At 34.2% G+C, this 13,877-nt stretch overlaps 1 protein-coding gene across 1 annotated transcript in view; it reads right to left on the bottom strand.

Annotated features, from left to right (window-relative positions):
- The window catches only part of LOC145680844 (insulin-2-like), a 158,298-nt gene that overhangs the window by 22,957 nt on the left and 121,464 nt on the right, over positions 1-13,877 (bottom strand). The window contains exon 2 of the mRNA XM_081751954.1: positions 6,077-6,181. Coding sequence (XP_081608080.1) covers positions 6,077-6,180 — 104 coding nt within the window. The 5' untranslated portion in view covers position 6,181. The remainder of the gene's footprint in view (positions 1-6,076; positions 6,182-13,877) is intronic.

The following is a 13,877-nucleotide window of genomic DNA, read 5'->3' as shown; positions in this document are numbered from 1 at the left end:
ATATGAGTGAAAAAAAATAACATATGCTTGTGATCATGGCTATCGCTCGAGCGGAATTATTAACTAAACCTGAGAGAGCTACGGGGACAAGAGTGAGTACAACATTAAAACACGTTCAGAAAGGTTTAGTGGGGTGTGTGTATGTCAGACAATATATATGTGCATAGTTATTGTCGGTAGATTTATTAAATTAATAAATCTCTTATTTATTACAGATGTCATACACACACACACACACACACACACACACACATATATATATATATATATATATATATATATATATATATATATATATATATATATATATATATATATATATATATATATGGGGGTAAGGCATTTATTGTCTCATTTTGAAATTTGAACCTTCAGACTATGTCCTTTGGCCTAATTTTATCCCCCCCCCAATATAGATTATCTAATTCGCACACTGGACATATTAATAGAACTAATGAGGAATGTTCCAGCAATATGGAATAAGAAACACAAACAACATTATAATAGGCACGTTTTAAATAGAGAATGGAAGAAAATAGCAACTGAAATGGGAATGTCAGATGTTATTTATTTGAGAATTATACTCTAGCTTATTATTATATAAGGCAGTGGCGGTCATAGGGAGGGCGCTTTCGGGCTGAAGTCCGTAAATTGTAGATTTTTAAAGAAAAAAAGAAGCTACTGTTAATCATATCTATGCTTAAAAACTGCAAGCCCTCCGCCCGCCAATTCCGAGATTAATAAAAAGGATTTCTTCTAAATTCGTTATTGATATAAGGTAAAGAAATACCTGTAAAAACAGGCACGTATCCAAAGGGAGTAAACGTCGAATAATGGAATTGAAGTGCCGAAACTTCATTTGCTGCAGTTAATACCCCCTCCACCTCGAAACCTGAAGACATACCTGATTTATTTATTTATTTATTAAATTTTACTGGGAAACGATTTCTCGCCTGAGTGTTGAAAGAGGGTATTTCTTCACGGAAAATTGAATAAAAGGTAAAAGTATTTGATTTAGAATATTGATAGAGATGAACGAGAGATGAGACTCAAATATTTTTGCGAAACAAGACACGATATTTTGGCATTTTTCATATCTCGTCTTGCGTCTATCTCTATGTATAAACTGTTTGGTCCTTTCAATTACAAAATATGGTTTCGCAGTGATTTTTATGCACTGACGGAATAATTTCCATGTATCACAGCAATGTTTCTCCTTAAACTAAGAACTTAACAGCGAGGGTGCGACCTCCTCGCTAGGTGCGTCCTTCATCTATCGCGACCTAGACATCGAGGTAGCGACCGTGACTTAAACCTCGACCTCGATCGCGAGGTATCATTCGACATGCATTTACCCTAATGAATGTGTACAGTGGCTGTGCAAAACCATGTCTATAAGAACTTCATATTCTGCCGCAGTGAGAGCTACTAGTTTTGATATCACTGAAAATGGATTTACTATACACTCAGAATTCTTTCGAATCGATTGCTTAGTGTCCCTTGGAAGCTACGATTTCAAATTTTAGAACAAAATGCTGAGGCATTCTTTTATTATTATTGCTTGCATAGGTGAGCAAAAAGCGTTTAATCGTGATCACTAAGACAACATGATGTAATTCTCTGTGGTTATTAATCTGAAATACCACTGAAAGTTTGATGTACACTACACATCTCTTATGTCACGTGACATACCAAGAGATTAGACAAAGGATTCTGAGTGTATTACTACTAATAGCTAGAGCTGTGCGATATGTCGATATATCGATATCGTCGATATCGATATCATCTTATATCGATAATCGATATCGAAAAAATATCGACGTCGATATATCGATATCGTCGATATCCGATATTGTCGATATTCGATATCGTCGATATTCGATATCCGATATTGTCGATATCCGATATCGTCGATATCCGATATCGTCGATATTCGATATCGATATCTCATATCGTCAATATCGATATTCGATATTGGTGTTTCACACTTTCTCGAAAAAATTGCGGCGGGTTTTGCCTTTATATATATATATATATATATATATATATATATATATATATATATATATATATATATATACTGTATATATATATATAACACTTTTTGGCTCGCGATAATAGCTGCATTTGCATTTCTTAACCGAATGAAACCAAACAGTACGATACTCGTATGAGGCAGAAAAACGCCCCGTTTCATGAGTCAAATTAATGTAGGGCTTGGAGATTATGCTTCCCAACATTCCATGTTAATATTTAATTTTCTCTTTTGACTTCATTTCTTAACAGAATGAAGCCAAATTTACAGAGGATTAGTATGGGTTAAAAATTTGGTTCCTTTTGAAGATAGTCCAAATCGGCGGCGGTGGGGTAGGGATGTTTCTACGTCTACTTAATCCACCTAAATATTGTGTATTTAACTTATATTATCGGCTACACTTCTTCACCGAATCAAACCAAACTTTGTGCAAAAATTCTATTGGGCAGAAATGATGTTCCTTTCGAAGATAAAGCCAAAACCAGTGCAGAGCCGGGGAGCTATGCCTTCCAAAATATTTCTCATCATTAACACGGCTGCATTCCTTAACCGAGTAAACTTGATATCCTCACTACAATTAATGTTTGTGCTGTATTGCCATTGCGAGTGAAAAATCAAACGCCTGTGCTAAAATTTGCTTAAATCTAAGCAGACAGGGAAACAAGAATTTACTAGTTTTTTGTGCAAAGTAGTAATTTTCCGTTTATTTGTATGTGGTTACTAGATGTAAGTTGAGCCACATATCTCAGCCCACTAAAACACACAAAAGCCTCCATTCTGTCATTTTACTACACAGACCTACATATTCTGTTTAGGTAGTATTAACACTTCCCTATTTCTTTGGATTTGCTTAAGTATTAGAATATGCATTATTAGGTGCACTATTATTAGGAATGACTTAGAACCTTTCTAAATTGATTTCATAAGCAGAACTGAATAATGGTATAAGAAGTAAGGTTTAGCCTAAATTTAATAAAAACATGAACACTTTTAGATAAGAGTTTGCACAAAACCAATAACAAGAAACCTCTTAAGTTCATGTGGGAGATGTCACGTCTTTGCGTAAAGTTCTTTAATACAAAAAGATTATCAATTTAATAATAACATGAAAGAGATCCCGATTGATCACGTGCTTTTTTAAATTGGATATTAAAATAGAGTCCAAGTGTTAAATTTGTAAAGCCAACGGATTAACTTAGAAGAACACAAACACACACATCACACATACAGAGAAAAATGAACAATAACGAGCTCTATTGTTCATGGAAAGAAAATCAGTTGCTTCGCATGTTCTGCACAAACTGTAAGTGAAGTATGAGCATCAGTTACGATATTGCATCTACAACTAAATACTCTTTCCGATAGAACGCTGGTACCAGTACCTACACAAATACTTACGAGCCAGAAGAGATAATTTTGGAAATTCACTGTAATGAGATTTCCTCCAGTGAAGGAGGTTTTCTTCCATATCTGTAGGCAGTGGTGCTATTCTAATTTTTGGTGACGTTATATAAATGAGAGAGAGAGACAGTAGATGGATACATAGAAAGATACCTGTCTCCAGTGGCGTAACTAAGGGCTTGGGGGCCACCCCGCAGACAACGTGGAATGGGACCCCTTTTCTACGTCCTACATCACAATGTGGGGGCCGCGTTATGTCCTGGAGGCCCCGCAATGCAGGGTCTGCCGGGCCCTTATTTACGCCCCTGTCTCTCTCCCTCTCTCTTAGGAAGCAAATCATACAAGATAGACAAAGGCAAATTTTTCACTGGATGCCACAAGTGACAAGTAGAGACCTACACAGCAACCCAATATAAGGTGTTGTGACGAAATTAGGTAGCACTGCGAATATCTTGGAAACGAATTATCCAAAATAGATGTTTGTCAAGAAGTATTGGGAACACCTTAACCCAGCAATGGATCAACAATTATTGATAATGGTATGTATGCGTTTCAAATGTAAATAACCCTCACCACTGCACTCATGTGATCCCAGTTTTCATTCTTGATATCTAACCAGCCCATTTGAAATTAAGAAAAAATCACTTATATCTTATTCTGATGGATCATATATCTAACCCTGTAGCTGTAAGAATTTCTAAGAACAAAGCTAAACAAACTGAAACTTGCTCGTTCTTGGGTATAACAATAAATGTTACTGTTATGCCTGGGTATAACAAACGGTTTAGCAAACTCGAAATATATTAACAACCGGTTCTAGCGAACCGGTGCGAACCGGCTGAATAGCACCATTGTCTGTAGATGGCACTGAAAGATATGCATCGATTTCCTGTTGCAGTGAGGCATCAAATGATTAGCACAAAAGAGAAACGGGGATTACCCGATTTTGCTTTTGTTGATCGGGACGTTATTCGTCAATATCTGAAATGAAATGAAATTTTTGAGTTTTACGTCCAACGATTATGCCGGTTAGGCTAAAGGAGACAGTGATAATGAGAAATGAATGAAAATAGTGAAATGAAGAAAGTAGGAGGAAACGGGAGAACCCCGAGGAAACCCACGCAATGGTGTTTGTCCACCACAAAGTTCACTTGGCAAGAGCAGGGTTTGAACCCGGGACCTCATGCACCAGAGGTGAACGCTCTACCACTGAGCCACCACGGCCTCTGTCGTCCATATCTGGATCAAATATTGTTTGTGCGTTAGCTTAAAACACAACACACGCACGTGTTATGCTATAGAAAGAACTCTCTCTCTCTCAAACGCATACCGCCACACGTGCACATTCACAAATGCATATACATGAAATAAACACCTACACACAAATAAAACACGCGTATTCTATGTCACCGTGTTTCACTCTCATTATTTAAGCAATGATGACCAACATGATAAGTGAGAAAGACAATTCAATGAATATTTTTTTTTAAACTTTTTCGGAGAAAAGAGTGGGGGATTAGAAGGAACACAAGTCTGTTTTTTGTGACTAACAAGTATTCTGAGATATCCCCCATTGAAACGTTTTGAGACCAGATTGTTTATATCAACATGAATGAAATGAAATGAAATCTTTGAGTTTTACGTCCCATGGTTATGCCGGTTAGGCTAAAGGAGACGGTGATTACGAGAAATAAATGAAATGGTGGAATGAAGAAAGTGGAAGGAAACGGGAGAACCCCGAGAAAACCCACGCACACGGTGTTTGTCCACCACAAAGTTCACTTGGCGGGGGCTGGGATCGAACCCGGAACCCCAAGCACCAGAGGTAAACGCTCTACCACCGAGCCACCGCGGCCCCCATCAACATGAATATTCAAGACCAATCAATATGTTAATATCCATATTTGATGTTGTCGATATCAACATTGGATGTTGTCGATATCGATATTTGATGTCGATATCGATATTCGATATTGTCGATATCAATATTCGATATTGTCGATATTCGATATCGATATTGTCGATATCGATATCCGATATTGTCGATATCGATGTCGATATTGTCGATATCGATATATCTATTCGATATCGATATCAGAAAAATATCGAATGTCGATATCGAAATTTCGATATCGCACAGCCCTACTAATAGCCACATATGTTACAAAACGATGGAAAGATCTAGATTAAAAATTTACGTCTGTCGCGTTTGTATATACAAATGATATATTGAATATGTATAATATTTATATCGTTCTTTCTGCTTTGTCCATCTTGGTTTATTTAAGTTCGGACGCCCCGGAGGGAATTAACGATGCTCGCCGTAATAGTTCAGAAATGAAACTGTAGTTATAGAACTTGTAAATTGGAAAGAATACATTTTCAAATTCTCCTGAACAAATTTATCATTATTATATAATACAATAAAGCTGCTTCATTTTCCTGTTTAAAATTTTAGCAAGATTGTGTCTCCCTATATCGTCTTATGTCCTTTGTATTCAAAGTAATGAACCTATTGATGCTGACAAAAAGAAGGCACATAAAATAATAATAATAATAATAATAATAATAATAATAATAATAATAATAATAATAATAATAATAATAATAATAATAAACAACTGACACTATAAACTGTACCTGTATGTAGAGTTTCCAATCGGATCCCAAATGATAGGATAACAGGTGTCCAAATTAGTCATCAGAAGTAACAAATTCAGGAAAGTGAAGGTTTTCTCATACATTCTGAAAAGTTAGAAGATAATATATTTTTCTCTATCATAAAATATACAATCTGCTGATGCACCGACATCTCATGCCAAAAACTACAAGCAAGCTACAAATTACGTATTTTATATATATATATATATATATATATATATATATATATATATATATATATATATATATACGAGGTGCTACCCAAAATTTCCGAGAATTTCTTCGTAGAAGTCAAAAAACTTACCTTACATCCTAGTTTTCAGCTTCATCTTTAAAGTACCGTAGTCATCTCAGACTTGTAAGCAACGACTCCAGCGATTTTCCTACTACTGGAAGCAATATTGGAACTGCTGTAGCGTGAGTAGCGATTTCACTTGGATTCCTTCGATGACATTAAAACGCAAGCCTTGAACTGAAATTTCAGTTTAGGAAAGAGGTTGAAATCCTAAGGGGTTAGGTCAGGCAAGTAGAGTAGTTAGGGAGAGTAATAATGTTCCTTAACCTGAATACAATGTTTCCGATTATCGTCGTTCAAAGGATGAGAAGCAAACTTTGTTTAAATTCATCTCATGTTCAGTTCATCCGCTAGAAAGATGTCCCATATGACCATTGGTGTTGCCCAATAGACAAGACGAGAAATAAGGATTTCTGATTTCAACTCGTCTCCTAAATTTTGTAGGTCTCGATTTTCGAAGGATTCTTTCTCGTCTTGTTTCGATTATTGAAAATTTGGTATTGTATTATTTTGTACATTTATGTGCTTCACTTTTGGAAATAGTCTTGGTAGAATTTTGCACTTTGTAGAGTTGATTCAATTGCTATATAGGCATAACTGTTGAATAACAGTATTAATTAAACCAGAATTTTAGGAATGATCCAAAAATGGATCAAAAGATTGCGATCTTGGCCAATAATTAGTTTTTAGATCAAGGGCCACAATTTTTTTGAACGATCTCTAAATCGATAGTTTGGGTTTGGCTGCACTATAGTTTTATAGATATAGTATAATACGTACAAGAAAAATTTTTGATTGAATGAAATGTACTGAATCTTCGATCAGAGGCCACTAAATTCTTGAACGGCCCCTAAATCGAATTTTCGTATTTTCTAAGGAATAAGCACATCATTCTTAGTTAAGTGATGGTTTGGGTTTGGCTGTACACAGTAGTTCTCCAGATATAAGGCGTACAAGAAAATTTTTGATCGAAATGTATTGGATCTTTTGATCCAAAAATATGTATATCATTCAAGTTCCTTAATCAGTTGTTTATAACCAAACGAATAAAAGCCGTTCACGCCACACAGGCCACTAGCCGGAAAGGGGTTTGAGTAGGCGGTACCTTTCAAGGTGAGAAATCATTAGAGTCAAGGTAGAAGAGAGACAGAAGTGAAATAGAATTTTTATCGCACTGGAATGTGTCGATATAAAAAGTATATTCGAACATTTATAATTACTAAACTATGTAAGATCAGGAATACCGTTAATTACTAGTTCACCCTCAAATAGGCCTACATGTGAAATATATGTTAGTTAGCCCTATATAGGAATTACTGTAAGCTTCTGATCATACTATCATTTTATTCATCCCCGTAATTTTTTAGTGAGGGGAATGTTCTTCAAAAATATTAAGTAGAGGAATTCCCCCTCATTCTCACAAGGATTTTCCACCCTGGTGCCTTCTGTAAATAATTTTTGCCTCTAAAATAATTTTTGCCTTTCTTGCCGTTGTAGAGAACTTTTAAATTGAAAACTTTGAGTTTCAAGTCCCATGCTTATGCTGGCTAGGCTAAAGGAGACGGTAATGAGAAATGAATAAAATGATGGAATGAATAATATGGGAGGAAACGGAAAATCCCGAGGAAACCCACGCACACAGTGTTTGTCTACCACAAAGTTCACTTGGCAGTAGTAGGACATGGTTACTTCTGGCGCAATTTTCGCCCTTTTTTCGAACCAGATTATTTAGACATAAAAATGAATGAAGTAGCGTTGTGCGCAAAAGTGAAGAACAAGTATCTATTTTATATTTAATAAATGAAGAAGTGCATTACTTGTAACGAATTAAAACAATACCAAGAGTTCTCTAGAAATGGTAATACAAGACGCAATGAGTGCAAAGCATGCTATAATAAAAAGAAAAGAGAGAAATATAACAATAGTGAAGTTGAAGAAGTAGGTGATGATTTTGAGTTTAGAGCTTTTGAAACATATATCCTCACGAAGAAAGAACTGAACTTATTAAAGAAATACCCAAATATTCCTAAGAAGAAACCAGATGGTGTATCTCTGTTTTGGTGGAAGACTGTTAACCTCTACAGACCTGAATTTTTTTTACTGCACCAAAAAATTATTTCTGAATATTTTCTGGTTAAATATATGTATTAGGGTGTATTAAAAGAAATTTCTTATTAAAAAGTGCCACAGGGGCACAGGGAGGGCATGTGCTCATTTGAGTACTTTTGGGGCGTACTACATGTATTTATTCTAAATATAAAAATAAATAAAGGATGTTTTTGTTAGGAATGAGGCAAATATTAGCAGTTAGTTATCAATAAAAATTTATTTGCTTTCGTTTTCAAACAGAATTCTTTCTTTTAACATCATTCAAGATCCATTCAGTATGAGTATAATTACTCCTGAGAATTTGGTTGAATTCACTCCACACCATAAACGACCTTTTGCAAATATTAAATGAAAAAGCGAATGTTAATGACAAAAATATTGTTAACAAAGTTAGAACAAAGTAAGCTATATTGTTGTTAGGGATGCGCTCGAGACAAGATTTGAGATTGTCTCGACTCGAAAATGTGCTGTAAAAGTGATGTCTCGACTCGAAAAATATATATTTTTCTATTGGAAGAGCTGTGTCTCGACTCGAATTTTGTCAGGAAAATTCTGTCTCGACTCGACTCGAATGCATCCCTAATTGTTGTGATGTATCGTAACAAAATAAGAAACAAAGAAAATGTATTAATTGTATATTTACCTTCATTACCTTATAAGATACTATTATAATCATATTCCGTCAATGTTTCATTAGAGCAATCGTACATTTTACATCACGAAAATAACTTTAACGAGAACACTCTTAATGTCCTTAACTATCACATTGATTTAATTCATACATGCTGTGTTCTCATATCATGTCTCTCTTTGGTGCTTCATTTGGAAAATAAGAAATAGAATCTAATTCCACCTTAGTCTGCTGAGCATCATACTCTCATACAGTACTGATGTTGGTTTCATTCATTGTGAAGTCACTATTGCTGGCCTCATTGTCGTCTGATATTGAAATGTCACTAAGACATTACCTAAATTTGTAGAATGTGATCAGGATTATACAGTACTTTTCTTCTATAAGATCCTGAAATAAATTAAGAACAATTTCTTAGAATTTAAGTAGCTACTGCTGAACATTACTCCATAAAAGAAAGTTACTTGAATTTAGTCGCAAGCAAAGAAAAACTGGTAAAATTAAAACAAAGAAAGAGCGCAATTTAATATAAAAATATTTAGAAATTATAGTAGCGATCACCTCTCATGATATTCCAGGAGTTAAAACTTTCATTAACACTACTTAATCGGAAAACAAGTTAAAAGCATAAACAGAGAAAGGATAAAATCGATGTTATGGTCGGTAACGGCAATTACGGCTTACGCCCGTAGCATAAATAGACGTAAAACTGTTATAAAGAGAATATTACAATACACCCCTATTTTGTTACATTATTTATATCTCAACTGCTTTTAACACATCTTCTTAATCCAGCATCTAATGTATATTTATTTCTAAATTTAACTAAAACAAAACAAAACTTAAAATAGCTTTTGAGAGATAAAAAATATCTAGCAATATGAAAAGTACTCAAATGAGTACAGGGGAATAATATGTATACGTAAGTACCAAAGTACTCATTTGAGTACATGGTAGTTTTTACTTAGTTCTGAAATGTAGAGAACGTCCCTGCTACTAATAATACCTTTATATCAAGAAGTTGATATTAAATTACAAGAAAATAATTTTTTGAACCATGCCGAAGGTAAATGAACGAATATACTCACGTTTATTTGGCAGGACCTTCAATCCTTTCCTCTCCTGCTACAGCCATTCTTCTGAATCTCACACTGTGTGCTCAATGCTGCCATCCAATAGACCCATGGTGCACTAAATATGCCCTCGAATAAGTACTTGAGTAGCAAAACGTGTATGGATGCGATTGAAATGAAACAACACATATTTACGTAGTATTAAAATGAATGTACTCAAATGAGCACTAGGGGACCGTAGAGGTTAAAGAGGGTATAAGATTAAAATGTATAAAGGAGTTTGAAATCGAAACAGCTCCAGAACCTCTTCCACAACATTTTAGAGAACGGTTTCCTTTTCCTCAGTATAGACATTTGATTAAGCGAGTGATAAGTCTTACCAAAGTTGTTGCTAATAAAGGTTTTACAGTTACTGACAATGAGATTTATATTAATGATACAGTGTTCGGGATAAAATATATTGTAGATGATAAGAGCATTTTCTTTCAATAGTTCTTGCTTTTACTTCTGGCGCATTTCCCCCTCCCAATATTTTTGATCAGCGCAGAAGGAACCAACTAATTATTCAAAGTTACATGGCGCAAAGTATTCCCATAATTATAATGCTAAAGTGAGATTGAATATGCTTTTATGACATTTAAAATCATTAAAAAAAACTTACATCTAAAATATTACAATGGAATCCTACTCAAAATATATTTATTGCATCTTAATCTCCAGTTTATAAGCTTTCATTTGACACTTGAATCATGAACATCCGTTAATAATTAGCTTAGAAAAGTCAATGAAAAGGAATACATAGAACTCCGGAACAGGTGATCTGTCACTGATTCATTTTGAACGATTTCAGTATTAACATTGGAACACCGCAACATGAGATCATAAGAAATAGGTTAAATAAATATGTTTAAAAAAATTCAGAGTTTATTTCAGCAAAACTGCCGTCGCAGAAATCCTAGGATCCATCTGAGAGGTCAGCGCTGATGTTGTTGTTGTTGTTTCCCCCCAGATAGATCCTAGGATTTTTTGTTCAATTTCTATGTGCCTTTCTTCTTTCTTTCCTTCCTTCCTTCCTTTGAGGTCTGTAAGCGAACTTGTGTCTTTCCACTCAGCCTCAGTATAGCTACCTATCTGAATACGAGTCACAACATTCACCCACACAGCTCACAATCTTATTGCATTCATCCCCTCCCATCCCTGGCGCCAGGTTTCCCTCCATTCCCTTCCCTTTTTGCTGTCCCAAGTAACAGAGACGCCCAGCCATACCCCACATGAGTCAAAGGTGAGGACACTGTAGCCATCTGTGATGAAAGACAGCCGTATAGCTCAGTTCACTTTACAGTTCCTTGAGAAATTACAAATTTATACCCCGGCCGTAGATATAACTTGCAATTCCATGGCGAGGATTCGAACCTACATTATCAGTTTACGAACCACAAGCTTTATGGAACCGCGCGCTAACCACTGAGCTACGAGTTAACGCTGTATATAGGAGAGAAAATAGGTCCTTATATATAAACAAATACTTGTACAAGCAACGCCATCTATTAGCAGTGATAAACTACACGATATGCAGCACCATCTACTGAGTAAGTGAGTAACTTCTTAAAATGTCCACCTAGCTAGCAAAAATAGCTAAAACACCAGTGTTCAAAAAAAAGAAAAAATGTCAGTGTTGCCAACTCACCAAATATTATAGTGTTTACTCAAAATATTTTTAAGAGGGTAGTTTTACGCCCCCATAGTTATAATGTGCTAACTCATCAAGTAAAAAAGTTTGCAAATTTCAGAACAAAAATATGAGTTGGTATACACTGCAAAATAAAATTTCATCAAATCGAAAAATAAAAAATACTAGCATAATCTTCTCAAAATTCTAAGACTTTTTTAAAGAATAACATTTTCCCGAAAACTCAAAAATAAAGCATAAAATAATTCCCGAAAATTTTGAATTTTTGTTAAAATTTGCTGTAACTTCACCGAATATTAACCGATTTTCAAAATTCAAACGACATTCGACAGAGAAATAAATTTACCATTTTCTGAATGTATTGTGGGTTGCATACCTCTAAGGATACTATTCCGAATTTGTTATATCTCCGTTGTTTATTAACCGATTTTCAAAACTCAAACGGCATTCAATAGAGAAATAAATTTACTATCTATTGAATGTCTTATAAATTGCATAACTCTAAGGATATAATTACAAAAAACTCAAATAAATCTTTGAATAACAAAAACAAAAGATAACAAAAATGAACAAAAATATGTCGTAATAAAATAAATTTTTTATTTATACATATATCTTTAAAATTCAAATGATATTATGTTCTGTATATCCAAAGGTCTTAGTTTTTATAGTCTTAATACTATAAAAAACACTTATACACTTAAAACATACTTAAAATTACAAGTTCGGATATTGATAATGGAATCTTCTGCTAACTTCGTTCTCTCTAGGAAACAATGACTTCTTAAACTGTCCACTGATCATAATTCAAGCTGAATAGACAGCCGTTAATATCAAAAACTACTTGAACTTCGGTTTGCACATTTTTCACAATTACATTGAAATTATTAGTAAGTATAAACTTCTTCTGGGGATCCATTCTAATCACTCCATTTTTTACTTCTGACGACATATTTTTGTTCATTTTTGTTATCCTTTGGATTCACAAAACCGATCATCATTTGAAATTCACATACAGAACTCAACAGTTGGATAGTTATCTTTTAAACCAGTGTATTTGATTTTTATTCCATCTTTAACGATCTCATCAATCATTTTATCTGTTATGTGTTTTGTAAATCTGGGTGGAAGAAATGCCTTAAACTTTTCACATTCAACTAAAATGCTCTTTCCAAACTTAGTTTTAATCTTTTCCATTTTCACAATCTTATATTCTGTATTTAATTCTAATTCTCTTAATCCAATAACTTGTTTTTGCTCAAGACTTCCAAGCTTATTTAAAAGTTCAATATGACTCGCCATCGTATTTATTATATAGAGAATCAATGAACACTCTTCAATTTTTATCTTCACCAAAAAATATTTAGTCATTTTTATCAATTTCGTTTTATGGAAAAACTTCCATAAAACACCACAAACATACATTTAACTATCTAAAACTCTTCTACTACTTTCTCATTCTTGGAATCATATGTAAAGTTCTTTTGCCCAATTAAAATCGCATAACATATAGTATTAGCAGCCACAGCTTCTGCAAAGTCTACCACAATCTTTATGTTTGTTCTCTCGTTTGCCGATACATTTTTCCTCTTACTACAATTAATCACATACATTGGTCTGTTATCTATAAACTCTTTAGGACCATAGTACATTTCGTTATTGCCACTTGTTATTCTCTTAAATGCAGTATAATCTTCATACATCTTAAAATAATCCCTGTTAGCAATATCTAAGTTTCTTGATTCTTTTGGAAATACCTCATTCCTTCCATAAGATACCTTACAATAATCAAACTTACTTGCATCTGCTGTTTGTTTGCCACTTCTATCAGTTTGGAACATTACAACTACGAAATCAGGCATATCAAATTGTCTAGAATTAAATTGAGTAGTAACATCAAACTCCAAGAAAGAACCTACAACAGTCTTCTGAACACATTGATAAGTATGGAATGAAAACATGATTTTAGGCTCTTTAAGAAT

Source organism: Thermobia domestica, chromosome 3, assembly GCF_964235325.1.
Source record: "Thermobia domestica chromosome 3, izTheDome1.hap1.1, whole genome shotgun sequence".
Classification (NCBI taxonomy): domain Eukaryota; kingdom Metazoa; phylum Arthropoda; class Insecta; order Zygentoma; family Lepismatidae; genus Thermobia; species Thermobia domestica.
Note: the sequence above shows the minus strand (reverse complement) of the source record. Positions and strands in the feature narration are given on the sequence as shown.